A 25531-nucleotide genomic window follows, 5' to 3' on the forward strand; every position below is an offset into this window, starting at 1 on the left:
TGTGCTTTTTAAAGCCTTTTGTTATTTATAGGTAGTTATTTTACTCTGATGCTTTTGCAAAAATGCTTCATTTTCAAGATGATATAAATAGGAAGCCCTTTTTGACAAATGCAGGTCTCTGATAAGTTTCAGATCATACAGCTGAACTGGGTCAGATAGTAAAAAATCCTAATGGAAAACTTGAGGCTTCATAAAAAGTTAACAAATAGTTACTGTGTGAAGTGGTGAATATGGTTATAATTTTTATGGGTTTTGCCTGTAATATTACTGGTTTTGATCTGTGTTTTCCAGATATAGGGACGCCCTTCCCCTCAAGTTATTTGTGACTTAAAGCACTTTAGTAAACTACACCTGTGGGTAGAATCGAAACATTTTCCGTCTCTCTGCCTGGTCCCTCCAGACATTGGAAACTCGTGGGTGCTGAGCAGCCGTAGTAGGTGAGTGGGATTCCTGCTGGCATGTGCAGGAATCACGTTTTAGGGATTCTGTAGAAGAGTGAAATCCACTGAAGCACAGCCTGATGGCAAGCCTTTGGTATGTCTTTCCTGGCCTTGAGAGGCCTTTTGGGAATTTGGTCTGAGATGAATCCTGAGGATTTCCACCACAGCCACTTTGGAGGAGCCTATGTGGTCAACTGGTCAGTTGACCATTCCATGAACAAATTTAGTCTTGACTTGACTATGTTTCATGAAGATGAGGGTAATTTTAGAAAAATTTGTTTCAGTGGATATGAAATTCTAGTTCTGGTACTTGAAGTCTGCATTTATGAAAGTTGTTGTGTTAGCCATACTTTTGCCTTGATATTCAGGATGGAAAGAGAATTCTCTAGTGAGGCTGTCACAAAGCATAACGATTCATGACAAACATCACTGCTGGCTTTAAGTCTTTAAGCAAGTAAAAGCAAATCTGAGGCTTTGACATTAACGGCTGTAATTATTAAACTTTATTATATTTAAAATCTAAAAACTGTAAAACATAGTGCTTATACAAACACCTGAGGACTGTTCAAGTGGGCACAGCATCTTCACAAACAGTTTGAAAGAAGACCAAGTTGAAATCTGAATCTTCTAACACAAAAGGACTAACACAGATGAAAATGTCCTTTAAATCATATATGCCCAGTAAATAGTTACATTTGCTTATAAGGTACACTTGGTTTTCTAAAAAGACAATGTATATTCTTACCCCTGGTGAACATCTTATTGGCATTTATAACAAATGGCTAATAAAATCAGCACCATTTCTCATAGCTTATTAACATTACACTGAATATTATACAACATAATGATGTAATAAATAAAATAACAATGAACGTTTCACTTGAAGGTTCTATTTTTTAAAGTAAAGTTTAAATCAGAATTAATGTACTTGTTCAAAGTGCAGTAAGATAAATGGCTCAGAAAGGAAATTAACTAGAAACATTGCACAAGATAGAACTTCCCTGTATGGAAACCCTGAAGTGTGAGCTGAGAGGTACCAGTGAGAGCAAACAACTTGCATGTTTTAAACACAAACAATTTGTGTTTTAAAGAATTAAAAAACTCACTATATATAGAGATGGTCTTTAGCTCAGTGGGAGTGTAAAGTGCCATTTTAAATTAAAAAAGAATTTAATTGTGTGCATCCTTCAGATACAAAATATAAACACAAAACAGTATCCACATGAGGAATGAAGAGACAATAAAACACATCTTTAAAAAACTCAGACATAGGCATCTTCATGGAGAGATGGGAGCAATGAATGCCTAGTTAAATGTCCAAGTTTAGACAAAATATGGAAGTTGTAAAATAACATGTATTTAGTTGAAAAGAATATAGTCAGACTCAATCCAAACCACCCTTGTAGTGTAATATCTCTTGCATGAAATGACTGTGTGATAATTTTTTTAAAAACTGGTAACAATGCCTCATGAAATCTTAAAAGGCTGCTTTTTCCCTTCAAATAGGGACAGATAAAACATACAGTGAAATAATAACAGAAAGGAAAATAATTTATGTGGCTATTCCCTTTTGGGAAACTGGTAGAACACAAACAGAACATTGCAGTAACAGACATAAAATATTTGAAAAAACAGGATACCTATAGTTGCAACTTTAAATTTTCTTCTAAGGAAAACATCACATGGATTTCTTTAGAAAGCCTGTCACTGCCTGATATTTTGCCCTTTGGGATTTGGCTGTTTTGGTTTTACATATAAACATTAACCAAAATCAAAAGGTGTTTCTGTTTCTTGCATGAAGTATATCTGTAAACTATACAATGAAAATAATGAAAAGAACAAACAATCATTTGACTGTGCTAGCACTAACACATTAAATGGCTTCTAAAGAAGTAGACTGGACTATCCCAGGTTCTGCTATTTTGGATACACCATATCTTAAAGGAACCTTCTACACAACAAAAACTTCTAAGGGTGGAGCAAAGACGGCATCGGTTTCCCCAGAATTAAGTCCAATCTAACGTGGTTTATCAATTGGGGATATATCTTTCTCTTTTAAGCCTGTCAATATAGTGGCAAATCTTCAAGGCTGTCCCCACCTTAAGCCCCATGTACTTTATCATCATGTCACTCCTGAGCAGTAGCAGAGCTTTCCCATCAATGCCCTACAGAGCAAAGGAAAATGAAATAATTAATAAAGCATTCATATTGAATCAGAATAGTTTCTCCTTTCTATATAAGAACATGTAACACAATTAGAGAGCAGCTCATTCCAGCTATATATATATTCTCTGAATCTGCAACTGATTGATGGAAACTATCAAAAATCTAATTTGTACAGTGAAGCATCACTTAATCACTTGTAAATTTGCTTCAAATTTTAAGAAAAAGGACATTTAACTTAATATCTTTAAAATGTCCTAAGCATCAAGCTACCTAATTTTAAATACCTTGTGTTAAACAAAATACTGCATAACTATGACAAAAAGAGTAAAAACTTAATGAATAATAAAAATGAATTTCAGACGGTCATTGACTTTCTTAGAAGGGCTGGAACATGAGTATCTCAGCTATTAGTATGCTATACAGTGCTGTCTTAACATTGGAAGGTAATCAGTTAGTTGTCTGAAGCTAATTAAATGCTGAAAACTAATGACTGATTTTCTTACCATATTGAAAATGGTACATCAGATATGTGGGCACTAATTTTATTCATTAGGAAACACTACAAAAATATTACTTGAAAGTCACAAGCCATCCTCCTAGTAAAAAAGAATTAATTGGCCAAGTGATGCTGCTGAAGCATATTATTTGGTTTTTATGAGAAGCCAATGGCACCCCACTCCAGTACTCTTGCCTGGGAAATCCCATGGACGGAGGAGCCTGGTAGGCTGCAGTCCATGGGGTCGAAAAGAGTCGGACACGACTGAGCAACTTCGCTTTCACTTTTAACTTTCCTGCATTGGAGAAGGCAATGGCAACCCACTCCAGTGTTCTTGCCTGGAGAATCCCAGGGACAGGGGAGCCTGGTGGGCTGCCGTCTATGGGGTCCCACAGAGTCGGATGCAACTGACGTAACTTAGCAGCAGCAGTTTAAAAATAAAACTGTGCTGAATCATTTATCACTGGCTGAAGGGACCTGAAGTCCTTCACAGTACTGCTTTTGTCAGGTACCTTCTATACATTTTCTAGTAAGTAAAAGTAGAAATTAAAGAAATTAGAACTTAAAAAATTTAGCCCATGATGTTACTTTGTAAATAGCATGAGAGTATCAGCATCCCAAATTGTCAGTAATCACATAAGGTCAACAGGACAGAGCCAAATGGAATCAGTTACTGGGTTCACTCCCTCCTACTCACAATCCCGGGGCCAAGCAGGGAGCAGGTGGGGAGGAGGATCATTGTAGCTGGTCTTACAAAGGAGAAGACACCTGAGAGTGGCCATGCTGAATCATCTTCTCTTGAGAACTTGAAGACTTGTAGTATGTTAGGGACTTGGGTACCCATTTAAAGCACAAATCCACCCTCTACCCTTTAAGGATCTGACTTTGGGCAAAGTAAACTCTCTCAAATATGGAAAACTCAGTTGATAGGGTTCCCCCACCATCCATATTAAACAGTAACCAACTGAAGGGTCTGCAAAGAGATAATAAAGTCATTAAGGCAGAAAAACTAGATCAAAAGATACATTACATGGTCCCTGAAGAGGTCAACCAGGGGATCAAATGTCTGAGGATCTACATCTTGCAGAAACATGGTCACTTCATCCACGGACCAGATTGAGGGGTCCTCAGGGAGGTTTTCTCTGAAGAAATCCGGGTTATTTCTGACTGGTGAAGTTGGAGCTTCAAAGAGGGAAAAAGACAAATCATACTTGACCTGATATTATCCTGAAAGAAGAGATTTAAGTAGGGAGTAATTGTATCATTCCTGGAACATTCTGTGAAGTACCCCAGCATGGATCCAGAACTTCGAGGTAAAATGTAATGAAAGCCTAAAGATGACCTGAGGCTAGCTACCCAAGAATGTCCCATGTGAGTTAAGTGAAGTCGCTCAGTCGTGTCCAACTCATTGCGACCCCATGGACTACAGCCTACTACGCTCCTCCATCCATGGAATTCTCCAGGCAAGAGTACTAGAGTGGGTTGCTGTCCCACGTGACCTCCCCCAAACAACAAAAGCAACTTCAGAAGGTAACTTAAAGAGTTTCAAAGATCATAAAACAGACTGAGCAACCCAAGGCCTCTTTGGCCACAGGCAAATATAGCAAAAAGACCTGTAACTTAGGTTGAATTAGGTTAATCTAAGCCAGACTACTGCTCTCTTCCTTTAAGAATTTCAATGAATTTCTCTCAATTTCTGTCCTCTTGGTCTCTCCAGATGAGGTTTATTTTACTAGCTAATTTCAGTGGAAATTTCCAGAATTTATAGTTCTAAAGTTGCTTAAATTTATTAATTTTAATTAACGAATTTCAATAACTTCCATTATCTTTGAGAACCACATGAGTTCTCTTACCAAACCTCTACCATGGCTTTTAAATTCCTGTATCTCAAGGCTTAAATGCTTATCTGAATTTTGCAGAAAACATTATTTTGTGCTTAGCTAGGTCAAAAGTAACTTTAACATTACACTGAATATCTCTTTCAAGTTTAATTGCATAGTAATAGATATTTTGGTTGGAGGTTTGTATTTAAAAAATAAATAACTGAGACATGAAACAATGTAAGTGCTCATACAAGAAGTTTTAGCTGTGCTATAAAATAAAAATGAGAAAGTGTTAGTTGCTCAGTCATGTCCAACTCTTTGCGACCCCACAGACTGTGGCCCACCAGGCTCCTCTGTCCATGGGATGGATTCTCCAGGCAAGATTACTGGAATGGATTGCCATTCCCTTCTCCAGGGGATCTTCCAGACCCAGGGATTCAACCCGGGTCTCCTGCATTGAAGGCAGACTCTTTACTGCTTGTGCCACCAGAGAAGCCCATGCTGTAAACTAAGTTGTACTCAAATTTCTTTGTGTCCAGACAGTTCAGTTCTGTTCAGTTCAGTTCGGTCGCTCAGTCATGTCTGACTCTTTGCGACCCCATGAATCGCAGCACGCCAGGCCTCCCTGTCCATCACCAACTCCCGGAGTTCACTCAGACTCATGTCGCATCGAGTCAATGATGCCATCCAGCCATCTCATCCTCTGTTGTCCCCTTCTCCTTCTGCCCCCAATCCCTCCCAGACAAGTACTCAGTTATTCAACCAGAGTGCTCGACATCTTAAAGTTAGTGTGTTGTAATGGAGGTGGGTTTTGTAATTCGCTAGGAAGATTTGTTTCTCTAACCAAAGATGTCAACACAAGTTTGACCTCTGTGTGAATTAACCTAAAGTGTACCTTTCCTTTTCTGTCATCTGGGCTCTAGCCATTTTAGGAACACATGATTGTTTACACAGGGAAAGGGTCAAGAAAAACAAGATGAAAAAACTCACAGTGCAATCATTATGATTATTAGTGTACAGGGAGTGTCAGTTGACTGGCATAGTGTGGGCACATTAGAGACACTCAAGAAGTGTTAGTCATCGTTAAGAGTATCACCCCAAACTAGTACTCCAGATGAGAAACAAATAGCTTACACAAGCTTGCATCCAAGTGCTAAGGAGTATAGGGTAAATAATGCTACCAGGAACAGGTGTCAGTTCATACTCACCATAAGTGCTCGGAGTGTAGGGAGGCGAGATACTCTGCCTGGAGGGCTGGGGATCAAATAAAGGTGGATAGGTCACAACGTCAGGGGGAGGTATTGGTTCAGGTCCCATGTCGGGCAGTATGGCTGCAGGTGGAGTTATAGTGGCCTGGTCCAGTGGGAAGAAATTGTGGGCCCGTGGGCTGCTGCAGTAAGAGGGTCCCTGCATGGGTTCCTTCTGCATGTATTCGTATGGCTCATAGGATTGTGTGAAGACGGTGGGGCTCTGGTTGAGATCTGGCTCCTGATCCTGGAAGAATGACTCCTGCTCCCGCTCTGGGGACTTATGGGACTCAATAGATGTTCCCAAAGTGTTGCTCTGGGAATCATCATCCCGCCTGCTTGTTGGTATAGTGGGGCTATAACTTTCAGTTAAAGATAATGAAGAGGGACAGTCCCTTCTCTTCCTTTTATGGCTTTTGCTCTTTCTAGAATGCTGGTGATTATGTCTATTTCCATGTAGTTTCTGAAATGACACAAACCCAGTACAAATTAATTGTGAGTAAAAGAAAAAGGACATATATAGTAAATACATTGATACTTACTTTCTATGGAAGATTGCTTTATATTATTAAAGATAAGTGCTCTATTCCTCTTCACCCCTACATTTGAATCACATTTTATATATTATGGTTACAAATATAAAAATACCCATTGTCATACATATCTCAAACCTAAACATCAGCATTTTTCCAGCAGAGGTTTAGTCTCCCATCTGCTGCTACAGTAAGTACAGATCAGCCTTACTCCTCTTTAAGAGTTATTAGTTCTCTCTCACTTCTAATTGGCATCTTTAGAACCCAGAGGTTTATTTATTATAGCTGTGAAAATATTTTTGTAACACTTACACGACTTTGCCACGTTGACTTCACACGGCAACGGGAACGGTGAATTTTTGAAACCTTTCCATGAATAATATCAAACTTCTTATCCAGGTCTTGAATAGCATCATAGATGGCCTATTATAGTACAAACTGTTACTAATTTCTACTTCAAAAGAAAAGTAATGTAAAAAATACCATTAAGCCAACCTTTGACTGCCAGAGCAAAGAAAATTCTCAAGCCATCAGAAATTTCTTGTTTCCCACTTAATGCCTGGTTGTTGGTGATCCAGGGCCGAGCTGGCTGAGATTAAAGCACCCCAACCTCCCACTCAACTACTCCATATCATACAGGCATTTGAAGAAGCTTGAATACTGGAAAGTAAATGTACCACAATTCCTATAAGCCATCACATTTATGTTGGAGTCATTTTACATCAAGGAAGGTGATAGTTTAGGAAAGAAATTTTAAAATCTGCTTAAAGGCAAAAGAGCCTCTTTCCATAACGATGGTATAAACTAATAGGCAGTGAGGGGTCCACTCTGGAAGGAACAGTGAACCAAATACAACAGATGTGACCTTTGGCATCAGCATATTTTATTTATTTATTTTTGGCCATGTGGCATGTGAGATTCTAGCTCCCTGACCAGGGATTGAACCCTGCACTGGAAGTGTAGAATCAACCACTGAACCCCCAGGGAAGACCCCAGATTAAGGTCATGCAATTAACAATTAACTTAATAAAATGTTTGAGTACACAGCCCCTGTATGCTAATCGGGTATGTGACTGATAAAACCTGAGAATTCTTGAAATACACAGGAATTTCATTTGGGCAAAAATACACTTAAAAGGCCAGAACCATTACATCATTCATTCAACTAAACATTTATTGAGAGCTTACCACCTGCCAGAACTGCTTTGCTAGATGCTGGGAATATGGACATTAAAATAAATAAAAAAGAACAGAACCAGCTCCTGCCCTAAGGAACTCCCATTTTAGCTGGAGAGAACAGAACAAACTCCTGCCCTAAGGAACTCCCATTTTAGCTGGAGAGAGACAAGTAAAGAGACCAGGTAAATAGAGTGATAAGCAGTCGGGAGCAATTGATTTCAGTGCCAGAGGCAACAGCACCATCTAGTAGCTTGTCGGAAATGCTACATCTCCCACCCCAGATCTACTGAATTGGGAAGTCTGAGAGCGAGAGCAGCGACCTGTGTTTTCACAAGCCCTCTAGGTGATTCTGACACGATCAAGTGTGAGACCTGCTGGCTCTCAGCACAGGCTTGAGGGGAACACAGTGGGGTTCAAGTTACTTCTCTGCTATTCAATTTCCTTATTAATATAATCAGGATGAAAATATCTCTTAGTTCTCTTAAGGACAAAGCAATGTGCTATAGTATTACTACTAACATAATAATAATACTGCACAATGGCTAGTCCAGTAGTGTTCAAGCATTATTAATATTATGGCCATAATACAGATAAGAATAAGAAGCTAAGTGTGCACAGAAGGGCAAGACCTAATCTAGGTGGGCAGTTGTGGGCGTTATCTGTGTTAAGAGTGAAAAGATGAGAAGGTGTCTGCCAGGTAGAAATGCATGCAAGAGCATACAGGGCAGAAGGAAGAGTATATTGAAAAATACCCAACAAATTAGGAGTATGACATTAACTGATATTAACTACTATACATAAAATAGGTAAGAAACAAGGTTTTACTGTAGAGCACAGGGAATTACACCCCAAATTTATGCTCTACACCTGGAACTAACACAATATTGTAAGTCAGCTCTACTTCAATAAAAAACAACCCTCCCAAATACCCAAACAGGAAGTCAAATGTTCACAGAGTGAACATAAATGACATTCAAAGTGCTGGGTTATGAAGGGAAGGAGAGAGGGTTAGGAAGTCAAACAAAGTGATTTTAATAAATAACAGTGGGAGAATGAATATGCTGAGAGACACAGAGGCTGAAGATCCGGGAGAGAGGGGGGTGATGGATGAAGGGAGGTGTCTGAACACAGGGAAAGAGGATCAGATGCAGAAACCAGAGGAAGTGATAGTGTTAGCCTTACAGGGGGAACCCTTTTCCCCCTCCAGCGGTCAGGAAGGAGGTTGGCAGAGATGGAACTAGGCAGGTTTGTGGGCTGTGAGAAGAATCGGGACTTGGAGGGGATTTCTGCTCCACGCTTCACCATTTTCTCCATGAAATAAGCGAGAAGGATTGGGGTTGTCTGAGGGTCACCAGTCCCCAGCAGAGGTCCTCCCCTCTGCTTCCCAGCCTGGCTGGACAGGGCTGGGGTTTTACTAAAGGGGACGCTGGGAAGGATAAAAAACAACAGGTGGAAGTGCTGCCCCGTGTGGCCTAGACTGGGAAGAGAAGGCGCTGAAGACAGGAGGGAGCCGGCACAGGAGGAGAAATGGAGAGGATCCCCCAGGGCCCACTGCAGGGCTGTGACTCTGAAACCTGGGCGTGTCTGATGGGAGATGCTCCATCCCACCGCGTCTTGCACAATCGTTCAGAAGGTCCTGGCAGAGCCCTGTCAACCTCATTCATCAACCTCGTGGATCCTGATGTAAAGCAGGCTGGGCTAGCACTGCTCAAAATCAGAACTCCCTACTTAGCCCCTACGTTCCTGCTCTCTGTACATTCTTCCCCAGAAGACACCAAAAGTCCCCTTTACGTGTTCCACTTCTGTTCTCAATAGTGATAATGATAAAGACTCTCATAAACACTTCTTACTTTTCAAAGTATGTTAGTTCATTGTATCAAAGAAATGTTATATGTTAAGAAACATTTATTTGTTGTAAATGTTCATTATTGCTAGGGTATGCAGCTCACAAAATCCTTGATAGTTAGCTACCTCTATCAGTCTCCACTAATATGTCAATTTTTAAAAAAATCCCCTCAAAACTATGTAAGATAAACTCGTTAATAAACAGTGGGGTGTCATTTCATTTCAACTGAAATATCCTGACATACGTTTAAGGAAAGTGAAGTCGTGTCCGACTCTTTGCAACCCCATGGACCGTAACCTACCAGGCTCCTCTGTCCATGGAGTGGGTTGCCATTTCCTTCTCCAGGGGATCTTCTCAACTCAGTGATAGAACCCAGGTCTCTGGCATTGCAGGCAGATGCTTTACCATTTGAGCCACCAGGGAAGCCCTGACATACATTTAGGTACATACTAAATTTTATCTATATCAGCCAACTTCCTTTAAAGAATTAATAGGGGAAATTAATTCAGTATCGAACAGTTTAGATCAAAGAGCTGTAACTACATTTGATCAGTTAAGGGCTTTTACAAAAGGCTATAAAACCTACACACTGCTATTTTGAAACTTTCACCAAAGAAAACTGTTAAAAGATCATAATGAGAGTGATATTCATAAATAATTCAATACAGCAAAATTTCAATTATATACTTTATATGAGATAAAAATAGTTTTAGCTTAGTGTTTTAGAAAACTGCATTTGAGACAGACAGAACTTTTTTTACCTGGCAATAAACAAGGATATCCTGAATTACTGCTTGTTGTTCTTCGTTGAAAGATGTGTCAGATACAGCAGTTTCCTGCTAATAGTTTAAAAATTGAACAGTTAATAATTCTGTGAAATTCAGACTGAACAATGAGAGGAAAGAATAATATTAACTTATTATTTTAAACCAACTTTTCAAAGAGTTTCAGAGGTCTTAATCTAAACCAGAGACAAAAAAAATCATGTTAATATGAGAATGAAAATATACTCACTGCTGATTAAGAGAGGGAATAAGGAAAGAATTCATAATGTCAGAGGGACTTAGGTTTAGAGTTTTACACTGACAAATAAGTAAAAACTGCTCTGACTTTCCTACTCTGCAAGGGAAAAAAGAAGTGAAATGGTTATTTTGCTCACTGTTTAATGAAAGGAAGTGGACAAATTTAAGAGAGACTAGTATTTTTTGAGAGTTTAGAGGAAATCTGTAGTTTATGAAGAATTGAAATCTTTTTCTTTAAAGTGGTTAAATGTTAATGTATTTGCAAATGGCAATTAACATTACTTACATTACTGAAATATGCAGTATTTGGTTCATATGCATAAAGAACAGTGTTATCATCATCATAAGCAGGGATTCGTGTTCTTATCTAAGGAAGATTTATTAACAAATTAAAAGAAATGATGATAGAGAAAAATTGAGGACTTACTTTACTTCTAAGAAGCTCCAAAAGGCAACTGGTGATATCAAAGGACCTTGTCTATTTTCAATACTATGACTACAGGAAAAGATGCACTTTCAAAACTTCTCATTATCACAACCACACATAAGACATCAATTCCTCCTCTGTACCTTAAGGTAGAAAGTCTAGTCTTCTAGTAATTTGGCACCAGAACTGCTATAAAATAAGCAAGTTTTCTAAAAGCAACTACGAAGAATCCTCTACATGGCTTTTGATTTTTTAAAATAATCCAACAGTGCCACTCTGTGGACAAAATAGGAAATACTTAGGCATATATTTTTTATTATTTTCTTCCCCTGCACTGTGAGGCTTGTGGGATCTTGGTTCCCAGACCAGAGATTGAATGTGGACTCTCAGCTGAGAGTGAGATCTCAAGAGTCCTAACCACTAGACTGCCAGGGAATTCCCCACACCTATTTATCTTGAGAAGTTAATCTCTAAATCACCTAAAACATTTTGGGGAGAAGGAGATAGGGCATAAATAAGTAAATAGATAGCAAACAACCATGATATTCTAAGAGTGTATTTTAAGAATGGATTGTGAGCTACAGGAATAATTTTAACCATTTAAAAGTACATATGTCTGTTTCAAAAACCATAAACAAGATAATGTGGGATTGGGTTATAGATTAATACTTAAAAATATATAGATAGACAGATAGACCCCATATTACCTTTGTATACAGGGCGTTATACTTTTCAAAATGCTTTCATATAATTATGTCAAAAGAGTCAGAAAAAATGAATCTTGGTAGATAGTTAAAATTTTAAAACTTGTACACATATGCTCATCATTTAAATACTTTAAACATCACTGTCTGGAACTCGTGAACCGTACAATCTCTGCATTTTACTGTATGAAATTAAACTCAACTTGGAAAAGAAACAGAACACAATAAAATGAACAAAAGCAGATTTTCAACTTGAAATACAAACCACATCAACTTCACTAGATCCGCTTGACATCTTTTTTGTGCAACAGAGCAACTCCACTTCCTGAGTTGGGCCTAATTATTTTGAAACTTGCTGGAGGATTTATTTGTGAAAATGCTTGAACGTCTAGGACTGGTAAAGCTTACTCCTGAAAAGCAATGCATAAAAAAGTTACTTCACACACTTATTGCCTTAGTAAACTTAACATAAGTATATTCTCAGAATGCCAACTCAAGTTGAATTGGAGTCCTGGTTGAATTTTAGAGAGCAACAAAATGAGAATTCTTTCATTAGTGATTTAGGATACACTTAAAAATTGAAGGGCTTTATTATTCAGATGTAGGAATAAGAATCCAGATCAAACACAGTTCCAAATTGTAAAGTGAATGCTTTACAACCTAAAGGCTACAGAGTAAGTGCTGGAAACAAATGAACAACAGAGCATAAGTTCTAACTGTTTTTGTCAAGGAGTTCAGAGGCTTTTTACTCAGGGAGGCTGCAGGCCTGCAGATCTGAGTCAGGAGAGTCCAGCTTGGGCCTCCACCAAGGTGTGGCCTGGGCAGACACTAAAGACATCAGATCCTCCCCTGCCAGGTGAAAACTGGGCAAAATTACATCTAAGGTCATTTCAGCACCAAGATTATGATTGCTTCCATAGTTAAATTTTGTATTAAACCTAAATAACTAACTGCATGTTAAAAAATAGGTCAACATCTCTTCTAGAATTATGTAGGCTCAGTTATGGTTGAGTCATTCCTCTTAGCAATCAGAAAAGGATATTGAGTATAATGCTATCATTGTAGCAGATTTGAACGCTGGGAGGGGTGTTCATAAGAGAGCTGCTGCTGCTGCTGCTAAGTCGCTTCAGTCGCGTCCGACTCTGTGCGACCCCATAGACGGCAGCCCACCAGGCTCCCCCGTCCCTGGGATTCTCCAGGCAAGAACACTGGAGTGGGTTGCCATTTCCTTCTCCAATCATAAGAGAGCTAATGCCCTTTTATCCATCCTGAGCAGTAATGAGAGGCAGAAAGAGAGAAAAGTAACTCCAGTTAGATTGTTGTTATTTAGTTGCTAAGTCGCATCCTACTCTTTTGCAATCCCATGGATAGAGGAGCCGCCAGGGCAAGAATACTGGAGTGGGTTGCCATTTCCTCCTCCAGGGGATCTTCCTGACCTGGGGATCAAACCTGTGTCTTCTACTTGGCAGGCAGATTCTTTATCACTGAGCCACCTGGGAAGACCCCTCAAGTTAGATAAACACAGTCTACTAATGTAAAATAAATTCAGGTTATTAGATACCTTTAATTCGAGCTGTAACTTCAACCAAATTTTACTTTTTTTAGACTATTTTTTTCTGATTATACAACTAATACAAGTCATGACTACTTGAACTGGGGTTTCATACAAAGGAAGACTACACAGCACTGAGAATAAACCAACTCTCACAGCAGTGAGAATAAACCAACTATTGATACACACAAGGATAAATCTCAGAAATCTCACAACCACCACGATGAGTAAAACCCAGATGCAGAAAAGAATACAATGTACAAGTTCAAAAAGAGACAAAAGTAAAAGATGTCTTTCTAAATCAGTACCTTTAGATATACCATAGTCACTTCAACAACGTCTCAGTTCCCCATCTTGCAAATAGGCTATGATTTATTTACCTAGTTCCAAGTCATAGATATTCAAAAGTTACTCCTCAAGTCTTGCTCTTACAAAAGACACTGCAGAGCAGGATCTGCTCGAATGCACAAAGAATGAGAATAGTGAGTTAAAGTGTCTACTCTAGGGCAGTAGTCCCCAACCTTTTTGGTAGCAGCGAGGGGTTTTGTGGGAGATACTTTTTCCATGGACTGGGGAGGGGGAATGTAAGTGATGGGAGCAGCTGTAAATACAGATGAAGCTTTGCTCCCTAGCCTGCTGCTCACCACCGCCATGCAGTTGTGCTACAGGCCACAGACTAGCACCAGTCTGTAGCCCAGGGATTGGGGACCCCAGCTCTAGGGAGTATTTCAACAACTTTGTTTTATAGATTTAAATATATAATTTTTCATTAAATACAGTTTCACTATAGAACATTTGGACTATGCCACAAGGTACAGATAATACCATCTAACAGATTTTTTACTGCTTATTCTGTGCCAGGCAATGTTCTAAGCACTTGATGTATGTTAATTCATTTAGTATTCCTGACAACCCCACAAGGCAGGCTCTATTAGCATCCCCATTTTCCTTAAGAGAAAACTGAGGCAAAGAAATTTTAATAATTTGCCCAGGTCTCATAGTTAGTACGTGGTGCAGTCTGGCTTCAGAGTCTAGGTGCTTTACTTTTTCATTAAAATCACCTGGAATCCCTTCTTGGCCAAGAACAAAATAAAATCCCAAACTCCTACCATGGCCTACAAGGTCTTTACAGTCAGGTCTCTCCACACCACTTAGATGTCACCTCTTATCACTTATCTCCTTGCTCTAAAACTAAGATACTTGCCATCTGACCTTGTAGAAACAGTTTGGCAACCACTGTTAGAGCTCTAACAGTCAGACAGTCCCCCTCTGGCTTAATTACAATTCTGCTAAAACTCTACTGTAAACACAGAGGCAGTGTACATGGAGTCACCCAGCAGACACTCACCCAGCACCTCTGGCTCTGTAGGACACGGACAAATCAAAGCTGACCTGGCATTCTTTGAACCTCTGCACTTGCCGTGCCCTCTGCCCCCAGTACCCTGCACTCCACAAGACCACTCCACACAGGAGAACCAACTCAAAACGTCAAGGCTTCCTTCAACTTCCAGCTCCACAAAGCAAGCGTGCAATGTCACACCATCGGGAAGTAAAACTGCTTTTCCAGAAGTACCAGAACACTCACACTTCAACACTTTTAAAACAGTTGTCACATGCTGGCTAGTTACAGGAGAGACAACATCAAATAGCATTAAGACCTTAGAGTTTGGGCCAGCATACAGGGTGTGGGTCCCAGCTCCTCCACTTACTGTGTGACTCTGGACAACTTACTTCTCTGTGCTTAAAAAAAACCAAAACCGTAAAATGGGGATAATAGCACAAACCATGGAATTATGAGGATGATGTGAATTAATATATGTCAAGTGCTTAGAACAATGACTGGCATAGAAAAGCCACCTTATTATTATTTAGGTAGTCATGACACCCTCTCAAAGAATCAACTTGTCATGGAGCACACGGACAACAAATCCTCAGGATCATATATGCTTAGTCGCTCACTTGTGTCCCACTCCTTGTGACCCCATGGACTGTAGCCCCTTAGGCTCTTCTGTCCATGGGATTCTCCAGACAAGAATACTGGAGTGGGTTGCCATTTCCTCCTCCAGGGGATCTTCCCAACCCAGGGATGGAACCCTGGTCTCCCACATTGCAAGTGGATTCTTTACCATCTGAGCCACTGGAGAAGCCTACATAGATGCTATAATTTAAAAGAATGTATACCATCTACAATAAGTACATAGGATAGATATTAGAAGAATTAAAAAGCAATTATTGCTATATATTTTAGTATAAACTAAAAAAAATTGTTTTTTTCTTTTACAGAGAGATTTTCCTTTCACTAGGAGCAATAGCAAAAATGTACTTTGAAAAGGATACATTTCAAATATAAAAATGTTCTACATTATTTTATGTCAGCTTTTCCTTTGATAGTTATAATCTGATGAAAGCATAATTTTGCAACATTCAAGTAACCTTTGAAACATAGTTTTATTACATCAATAAATGTTTCAAGGTTTTTGGAAATCAACCCAACACTGAAAAACTGTAACTTCTATGAGATTCTTTGGTACTTGGAACACGACCAAAAAAACAATTGTCAAGGATTTCTTTTTTGCTTCATATATATATATTTTTTGCTCAGGATCATAACATGTAATTATCACTCATGTTGCACCATGTACTGCAGGTATAGCAACCATTTCCCCTAAATGAATTTTAAATAGCAGTCCACTGTGCAAAGAACTGGACTTTAAGAAATACATGAATCTGAATCCAAACTGCAAAATTTGCTATTTTGCTTAGGCAGGGATTTAACCCCTCTGTGCCTCAATTCCTTAACCTGTAAAGTTGGAATAATAGCTACTTCATAGAGCTGTGAAAGACCAAATTACAGTTAAGCACTCAGCATCATGTCTGGTTCACAGTAGGCCAAGTCTAAGTTTTAATTCCCCTTCTCTTCTTTCCACAAGGGAAGCAAAGGTTTTGCAACATTTTCTTAGAGCCCAACTATGACTAGATTCTGCAAAATTAATATAATTTGTTAAATTCAAAATCTTGCAAAACAAGCTTACTTACAGTGAAGTTCACTTACATTTTACACTAGGAAGTCTAAACTCAAAGTGTTAAGAAAAACCATCTGGTTTTCAAACAGACACAGTTCAGACATTAAAAACATAGCAAAGGGGGCTTTCCTGGTGGCTCAGCAGTGAAGAAACCGCCTGTCAATGCAGGAGACAGGGGTTTGATTCCCACTCTGGGAAGATCCCACATGCCAGGGAGCAACTAAGCCCCTGTGCCACACGTACTGAGCCTGTGCAACTACAGGAGCCACAACTACTGAGCTCACCTGCAGCAACTATTGAAGCCTGCACACCTAGAGCCCGAGCTCCACAACAAGCGGAGTCACCACAATGAGAAACCTGTACACCACGACTAGAGAGTAGCCCCCCGTGGCTGCAACTAGAGAAAAGCCGGCGCAGCAAGCAAGACCCACCACAGCCCCAAAAAATACATTACAATTTTTAAAAATTAATAAAAGACACTGCAAAGACATTTTCTCAAAAGTCACTTGAGGATTCTGCTCTTTAGCTCTCCCTTGCCATCAACTCATCAACTTATCCAAAAACCACAGCAAGAAATATTTGGTAAGACAGGGCAGATTACAATCGCCAGACCACGCCAAAATTTTTTTTAAACAAGTCTGTGTCAATACACTGATCACTTTCTCAAAGTCCTGTCAGGACTCTGAAAAGCAGCCCTTCTGCTGTCCGTATCAAACATTAGAGGCTATAAACTCGGCCGACAGGGAATCGAGCCCATACACTGCTCTTTATACAATACTGTATATAAAAGTTTTGCTTGTAAAATCACTATGCATAAACATTAAACTAGTTTAAAACGCTAGAGCAGTACCACTTCAGGGAAAGCCAGGTAAACGGAGGGAAGCGATCCCCAACAGATGAAGTTATCAAACGACTGTGCTCGAACCACATCTTTACTTTGTTTCACCTGAAAGTCGCTCAGTCGTGTCTGACTCTTTGTGACCCCATTGACTACATAGTCCATGGAATTCTCCAGGCCAGAATACTGGAGTGGGTAGCCCGTTCCCTTCATCAGGGGATCTTCCCAACCCAGGGTTCGAACCCAGGTCTCCCGCATTGCAGGAGGATTCTTTACCAGCTGAGCCACCAGGGAAGCCCCAAAATACTGGAGTATCCCTTCTCCAGTGGATCTTCCCGACCCAGGAATTGAGCTGAGGTCTCCAGCACTGCAGGTGGATTCTTTACCAACTGAGCTGCTGGAAAGCATATTTACAACACCAACAGCTTAGCTGCGCTTTATTTGACTAACGCCGGTTACAATCAGATGCCTCCAAATCAAAGTTTACATCTCAAAAAGTGTTACAACAAACCTTGCTAGTTAATAGGATTTTCAGTTTGAAGAATCTGAATAAAGCGTGAGAGCCTCGGTCGTTCGTCCCCCTCGGCCCCCTCGCATGCCAAGGAAGAGAAAGGATGAAAAAGGATCAACTGTTTTCAGTCAGCACCCGGTACCCACTAAGAGGCCAAATCTCAAGTGCCTACGCACTGGTATCCCAGAAGTGGCAGCGGGAACCACCTCAACAAAACACTCCGAACTATTCCAAACCACCTGAACCATCCCAAACCACCCCACCAACAGAGCCAGAAAAGAGTGGCTCTTTCCGAAAGGGCAAATCCTTTCTCTTCCCTCAAGTAAATCTTCCTCCCCCGCCACCTCGCTCTGGAGCCCTGCAGCCATTAAGTCAAACTCAAACCTCTTTTCAACTGCTTCTAGCGGGACGACCCAGAGGGATGGTGTGGGGAGGGAGGAGGAAAGGGGGTTCAGGATGGGGAACACGTGTATACCTGTGGTGGATTCATGTTGATGTATGGCAAAACCAATACAATATTGTAAAGTAATTAGCCTCCAACTAAAATAAATAAATTTATATTAAAAAGAAAAAGAAAAGAAGTTCAAAGGAAGGAAAAAGTGCCATTTGACAAACCTTTTCTGGTCCCGGAGTCCGCGAAATTGGCCTCAGAAAGGGGCGGGAACCGGTTAGCCGTGAGAGAACGGTTAGCCGTGAGAGAACGGTTAGCTGTGTCCCGTACCCCCAGCAGACGCTGAAAAAGACGGTTAGATTTTACCAGTGGTGGAGTAAACGGTCCTCGCACCGGAAATAGGGCTCGTCCACGTGACACGCCAGTAGCCAACCGCACCGCCCCATGCACACCGCTGACCAATCAGCGGCCGCCACAAGACACGCCTCCCAATCCAGGGGGCGCTATTAGAGAGATGGCCAATGGCAAGGCTTTGCGGATAGCCACCCAATCAGCGTGGCTATCAGCTACCCAATCCAGGGGACCCCTGAGCTGTCACAGGGGCGCTATTAGAGAGATGGCCAATGGCAAGGCTTTGTTTCCCACAGTGCAGCCGCACTGGACCTCTGGTTTGTTTGTGGAGGCTGGTGGGATCCGAACCGTGCTTGACTGAAAACATGGGCCTCTAAAGCTTAGAGAGGTTTTGGCAGCTGCCCTAAGGCGCCTGCACGGGCTACTTCCTACGACGGTGCGGGTTTGAAGCTTAGCGTGCTGCTTCACCACCTGTTGGCTAGTTCTTTGAAGCTTTTAAAAAATATATATAATTCCCCCCTCTGCCCCCTCCCTCGAAGTCCCTCTGTGACACACCACAGGCGTTGACTTTGACTCAATCCTAGGTGTACACGTCAATGCTGAAATTTGAAGCGGGAGAGAGAGGAGGCTTTAGCAATTGTGGTTTGGTACAAATGGGGAGTTCAGTTCAGTCGCTCAGTCATGTCTGACTGTTTGCCACCCCATGGACTGCAGCACACCACGCTTCCTTGGCCATCACCAACTCCCTGAGTCTACTCAAACTCATGTCCATGGCGTCGTTGATGCCATCCAACCATCTCATCCTCTGTCGTCCCCTTCTTCATATGGGGAAAGTTATTTCAAAAAGTTCTCTCTCCATGGGGCGAGTTAAAACAGACCTTGGAGCCAGATTTGCTGGGTTTGTACCCTAGCCCCAACATTTAAGCGCTCTATGGCTTTGGGCAACCCAGGTAAATAATGGCTCTGTGCTTCAGTTTCCTTATCTGGTTAAACAGGCACAGCATGGTGGGAGCGGATATTCTTGAGTTAGAGTAAGCAAAGCACTTGGAACAGTATCTGGCACACAAATTTGCATGATAAAGGGTTCGTGGCATTACTTAGTGGTGTATCAAGGTTGCTCATCACAGTCAGTAATTATCAGAAACCAAGCAGGTTACTTTAAAGAAAAGCCATAAGTAATTTCCTGGCCTGGAGAGGTACAAGGAAAGTATACTGGATGTTGGAAATGTATTCTCTCTCCTCTCAAATACAAAGCAAAATTAGAGCCCATTACAGAGACAGTGTTTATTATTACCATTATTATTTTGCTCATACTTTTACCATAGCAGTTCCCCTTGCTTAGGTCCAGGTCCGCTGTGAAACACTTGCTGTTTGTGAAACCCCAGGTATGCATGCTTCAAGACGGCAGTGATGTTGAAGACAGCCCACTAAATCTTGGACTTATATGCTATGTGATAAAGCCATGTAGACTATTCCAAATTACAAAGGAATTTCTTGCTTTTTAAAAACTCAGTTTGTTACTCAATACTCTTTTGCACAGTGAATTTTAAATCCATGTTATACAATTACATAACAATGAAGAGAGAAGCCAGTTGTTTAATTGCAGTCACGTTTATTTGCAGTTTCTATACACACTTTCTAGGTAATCAAACTTTTCTGGTACATTTTTTTGAGAAGGGTTCACAATGAAATTGTCACCATTTTTACTAAAAATAAATACAAGACTTAAAGTGTTGCACAGCTCTAAAATATACAAAGGCTTGAATTGAATGTAAACGTTGAAAACATCTTACAAAAGAAACCATTTTTGCAACAATTTAAAAAGTCCATATTTACAAATATTACAAAAATACAAAATGGAGGCAAGTCCATAAACCATTGTCTTTCGGCCAGCATGAACTGGTTCTAGTACCAAAAGAGTTACACTATAACCTTCCTCATAGTTGTAAATCTTTGTCATGATCTAATTCTCTGAGTCTGCCACCACTGCAGCATATGTACTCTCTCACTGAACTTTGGCAAGAGCAAACAGCATGTTTTTGTTTGCTACAACTAGTCCATGTCCTCTACTTAGCCAAAAAAAAAAAGAAAAAAAAATCAAAAAATAAGGAAAAAATATCTCCCCCACACAACATAGACATGTTGTATAACATAAAAGAAGAAAAAATAGCATCAGTGCAAACAACAGAAGAAAAGTTTGGGTTGATGTTCTTCACAATACCTAATGTGTGTATCCTGCTTCAAGACGGCAGTGATGTTGAAAACAGCCCTCTAAATCTTGGTCTTATATGCTATGTGATAAAGCCATGTAGATTATTCCAAATTACAAAGGAATTTCTTGCTTTTTTAAAACTCAGTTTGTTACTCAATACTCTTTTGCACAGTGAATTTTAAATCCATCTTTATCTGGGTTTTTTTTTAAATCTATGAAATATAAAATAGAGAAACTCTGCTATAGATTTTTAGAGTAAACAAAATAAGTAAAACTATATTCTAAGGGTTAGTTCTGTGATCATTACATATAGATGCTCTTATTGCCTCACAATTCAAGTCAATATGTATTTTAAAATATATATATGGTACCATTACTTAAATTAATATCAATAATAAGGTGACATATTTGTTAAAGCCAATTTGTTTTCTGTTCAAGATTTAGAATCACTTTTAAAGCCCACATACCTTTCTTTACACTAAAAAACCCCTAATTACACAAAAGCCATACTGCAAACGAACTGCTTTTATGAAAATTACAAAAGATCACCTATTGTGACTGGAAATGACTTCTTATCGCATTTGTCTAAAAACCTTATTTTTAAAAGTTTGCCAAGTGTACTTTTCAAAGCATGAGAAAAAAGTTATTCATGTTCCCATGTGGTGTTAAACCATGCTGGTTTTCTTAACTAATGGGTTCCAATGAGAAATGATGGTCCATTTGTTCCAAACCCCCAAACATTTTTCTTTTAATAAAAAGTATAATACTTTATAAATGTTCAAATGTATCCTTTACCAGGTAGCTTATCTATCCCTGCACAAGCATACACACACACATACACACACACACACACACACACACATTCTCCCTCCTATACCCTACCACCCCCAGCACCCCTTTTACACACAAGGATGACAAGAAATTAAGAAACACATTTTGATAACGAAAACAGAATAAACTGGTTTTTTTTTTTTCCCAAAGAAACAAACAGAAACCCAACAGCAATCAGATCCTGTTATTCTCACTCTGTAATGTCTTATAAAGTGTTTCTATTGAAAGACAGCATCTTCTTAGACCAGGCTTTCTCCTTCATATTGCATGAATTAAACCAAAACCACGAACCCCCTTTCCCACATTCTACTTTCCCAAATGCCACTTGCATAAGCTTAAAACCAGCTGCTTATCAATTTCTTGGTAACTCTGGTATGTTCTATCATTCTAATCACATTCTATTCTTTTATAGGCCATATTCCTTCTTAGTTCTCTACTTTCTACCTTCTCTCATTCAAAACATATTCCAAGTTCATAGCTGCTTATATTTCTGACATATCATCTCAAACATTAGTATCAGTTCATGTTAAAATCACGGGTGTATAACCCATTGGCAGATTTCAACTTGTAACTACATTTTTTTTTCAGTTTTAAGACAAGAAAAGTCAAGTAATTTCAAGTAATTCAGCTTGTTTCCCTGCCTTCATTTTATCAGAGCACTTGCCCTGACATTTCTTGTCCCACCCACCACCCTCCCCTTTTGCCATCAAGCAGATAGAGTAAAATCAGACAAAAACTCAGTTGTATGTAGCATTGTGAACCAGAGATGCTCCCCAATCCCATTTAACAGTGAATATAAATAATGCATATACACATATCTATTTCCCAACTACATTGTTCACAGTGTCATTTCTGTTAATTTTTAGGTAGCATGAATCTCATCAGCACAGAGAGAAAGCATCACTGAAAACTCATTGCAGGTACTTACTGATAAATCCACAGCTCTGTGGCATGCTTATGTTTTATTTTTGTTCATTAAACAACCTGGAGCTAATTGCTAAACTGTTGAAGGAGTTTAAAGATAATTGTTATCAGATTATGACGTTTATGTCCCCAGCAGTGTAATATAAAATGGAACCTAAAATTAACTACTGTTTCCCCTACTCATTCTCTTTAAAGCAATCCATTGAAAAATTGAAGTTAAAAGGACACTGTCAAGTGCTGTTGTTCAGGGCTTTGTATTGAAAATGATGACTTCTCTCACTAATTTTGTTTTTTAAATCAAAAGCATGCTTTTACTTCTGTTCAGATTACCACATGGCCAATCAGCCACGTGTTACCAGTAGTTTGTGTGGTGCTGCAATTTGTCACAAAATGGTTAAGTCTGAATTCATTATTTTAAATTAATCACATTTCACTATATGACCTCAAGATTTCCTTTATTTCACCAGTTTAAAAGTCATATTTGAGGTTTATCACTCAGAAATCATATTGGTGGACATTTAAATATGGTCTTCGATATGAAAATGGTATTCACAGAATACAATTATTACACTGTATTTGTTGTGTTCTATAAACAGTTGGTGTGTGGTAGATAATTGGCCACATGTCCACTCGTCGTTGATAAATCTATTTACACATTTTTATCAAAAATATGGTATTTACATGTGTGTAGTTCTTCTAAATTTTGCTTTAGTCCATTTGAATGTAAAAATATACCAAACCTCCAGAGTAATTTCATCTTCATATGAATTATGACAGTGAGGGCTTTGTTTTCTGAATAGGCAGCTCTGGGAAAAAAATTTTCTAGGTTTTGTGAAAAGCACACATTTTAAAATTCTCTATTATCAAAAGGAATGAGACTGAGTAAATCAAACTATGCTAAAGAAAAATATGAAAGACAGTGCAGCTACTGAAAAACATAAGAAAGACCGAACCACCTTCCATTTCCCCAGAAAATATTTAGGAACTCATTGGTAAACGTGATGGGACCCCACCACATGCTGACTTATCCCACGTCTTCCGTTTTGTTCCTCCATCCTCATATGAGTAAGGTTTTGGCCTTGGATAGCCAGCCTGGCGGGTTCGCCTACGTGGAGCTCTGGGAGGATCGGTCGTCGTGTGGGCTCCCGTCAGAGTTTTCGGTCTCACCCTCAGAGATTGCCTGCATGGGCGCGTTGTACAGCCTGCAGCGGACACTGTAGCGGCTGCTGCTGGCCGCAGGAGGAGCCCGGGAACGTCCAACCCTGGCTGATGCTGAGGTGGCAAAGTTCTTCGAGGAAAACCCTTCTGCGTTAACCCGTGGGGAGCACGGAGAGAGGGGAGATAGTGCTTCAGTTCCCGGTGACCCCTGATGGGCCTCATGGGGGCTTTGGGGGGACTCCGCGGTGAGGTCCCCAGGAGGTTTGGGCAGGATGGGACTCTTCAGGATCTCAGTAGCAGACATGCGGTAACTGGAATCTGAGCGACTGCCTTTCTTCAGGAGTAATAGCTTAAACTCTTCATTGGATGTGTTGGACTTTTTGGCATTTCGGTAGATGAGGCCAGGAGACCTCTGGCTGTTTGGGGTGGTCACATTGCTGTTGGGCGAGGTGACAGAACCGGCACTGTTGCTGCTACTGCTGCCCAGGGAAGCTCTCGATTTACTGCGGACAGACATGTCCCCAGAATCTTTTCTTCCAAGTACTTTCCTCTTGGACCTTTTAAGAAGGGGAAAAATCTCAGTCCACAATACATTTGGATGAAACTAAAAGTGTTAAGTCACATTCCTGCATCCCCTTAAAGAACAGTTCGGGGCCCCCGTCTGCTGGGATACTAAGCATTAGGGCCGCAGACATGAGGAGTAAGACCCAACCCTTGTACTTGCAGCCTGTGGGAAATTCTCCAACAACCAGTGGACAGGAATTAGGTTTATGGAAGGGACCGTTTCAAATAATGACTCATGTGGGGGCTAGAGGTTTTAGAGGATGACTTACTGGCATGTTTCACAAAAGTATAAAAAACTACTGCTGAGTTCTGGTTAGCATGTAGATGGTGAAGGACTGTCCCCTTCATTCAGCCTGTCTCTGTATTACAGATGAAATACTCTGATGTCTGGGACTGGCTTCCTGTGAGTACTGGGAGAGCAAAGTGGATGGAGGTATGGATGGGACAGGACTAGCTACAGGCTGATGGTTGATAGGTTGATAGGTGATAGACATGTCTGTGTGTGTGTTTAGGTGGGGAGGAGGGGTGGGTGCATTATACTATTCTGTCTACTTTTAAAATTCCTCCATATAAATATATTTCTTCCTTGACTCCTTAAATAAGTCGATCTATTTTGGCTGCAAATACCATTTTCCATAGCTACCTAGGAATTTCAACACTCTATTAATCAGTATCTAGGCTACCTCTGGAGCTCTTAAAGCTCTGTGCACTATAAGCTCTCAAGAAAAGAAAATGTTTCTTGTCACTGTGCTGCACATAAATAAATGCTGTCTAAATGTAAATCTAAGATTGCCAAACTCTGTTAAGTCTACCAAACCTAGGCACCCATCCATCACTGTATTATTTCTTTAGCTAAAATAAACAGGCATAAATTTAGTGAACTTAATCATGAGTCAGCATGACGTCAGTTCATTGCAACGTACTGGCAACTTGCTTTCTCACCAACCTAAAAACCTGTAGGTTAGAGAAAATGTCAGCTTTGCAACTGGAGACCAGCCTGATTTTCATGCACTGGAAGCTCTGTGGTTACTATCTTGTGTATGTCAGTGTCTGGCACTCCAATAAGGTAGGGATTTCAAATTAATGTCTGCTTGTAGTATCTATCATATTCTAGACAATGACATGATACTGTATCATCAGAACAGAACGCATGAGCTATAGGTACCCTATTTACAGCAAGGGAATAGGTAAACAGGTTTTAAGTGGCTCGAGACTGGATAAGTGGCAGCATTGGGTTTCAATTCCATGTCTTTCTGACTCTACTCCTTACATTCTGTCCACTCTTCTAGACAC

General features: G+C 40.0%; 2 protein-coding genes across 5 annotated transcripts in view; both read right to left on the reverse strand.

The window, feature by feature from the left end:
- Positions 1-920: 920 nt before the first annotated feature.
- On the reverse strand, positions 921-18983 carry SCML1 (Scm polycomb group protein like 1). Of its 4 annotated transcripts, none has more exons than XM_061408047.1 (8): positions 18423-18983; positions 12149-12293; positions 11039-11119; positions 10492-10569; positions 7018-7128; positions 6134-6179; positions 4133-4284; positions 921-2605 (listed from the first exon to the last, which is right to left on the reverse strand). In XM_061408047.1, the coding sequence occupies exons 2-8, from the start codon at positions 12176-12178 to the stop codon at positions 2471-2473; spliced, it is 633 nt and encodes a 210-aa protein (XP_061264031.1). In that variant the 5' UTR covers positions 12179-12293; positions 18423-18983; the 3' UTR covers positions 921-2470. The 4 variants fall into 4 exon arrangements, with proteins under 4 accessions (XP_061264031.1, XP_061264028.1, XP_061264030.1 ...); XM_061408044.1 differs by having other exon boundaries at positions 6134-6635; positions 18423-18979; XM_061408046.1 differs by lacking the exon at positions 11039-11119 and having other exon boundaries at positions 6134-6635; positions 10492-10566; positions 18423-18978.
- Positions 18984-20141: 1158 nt separating this feature from the next.
- The window catches only part of NHS (NHS actin remodeling regulator), a 345093-nt gene continuing 339703 nt past the window's right edge, over positions 20142-25531 (reverse strand). Inside the window, exon 9 of the mRNA XM_061408043.1 lies at positions 20142-24231. Coding sequence (XP_061264027.1) covers positions 23622-24231 — 610 coding nt within the window. The 3' untranslated portion in view covers positions 20142-23621. The remainder of the gene's footprint in view (positions 24232-25531) is intronic.

The sequence above is a fragment of the Bos javanicus genome, chromosome X, assembly GCF_032452875.1.
Source record: "Bos javanicus breed banteng chromosome X, ARS-OSU_banteng_1.0, whole genome shotgun sequence".
Classification (NCBI taxonomy): Eukaryota; Metazoa; Chordata; class Mammalia; order Artiodactyla; family Bovidae; genus Bos; species Bos javanicus.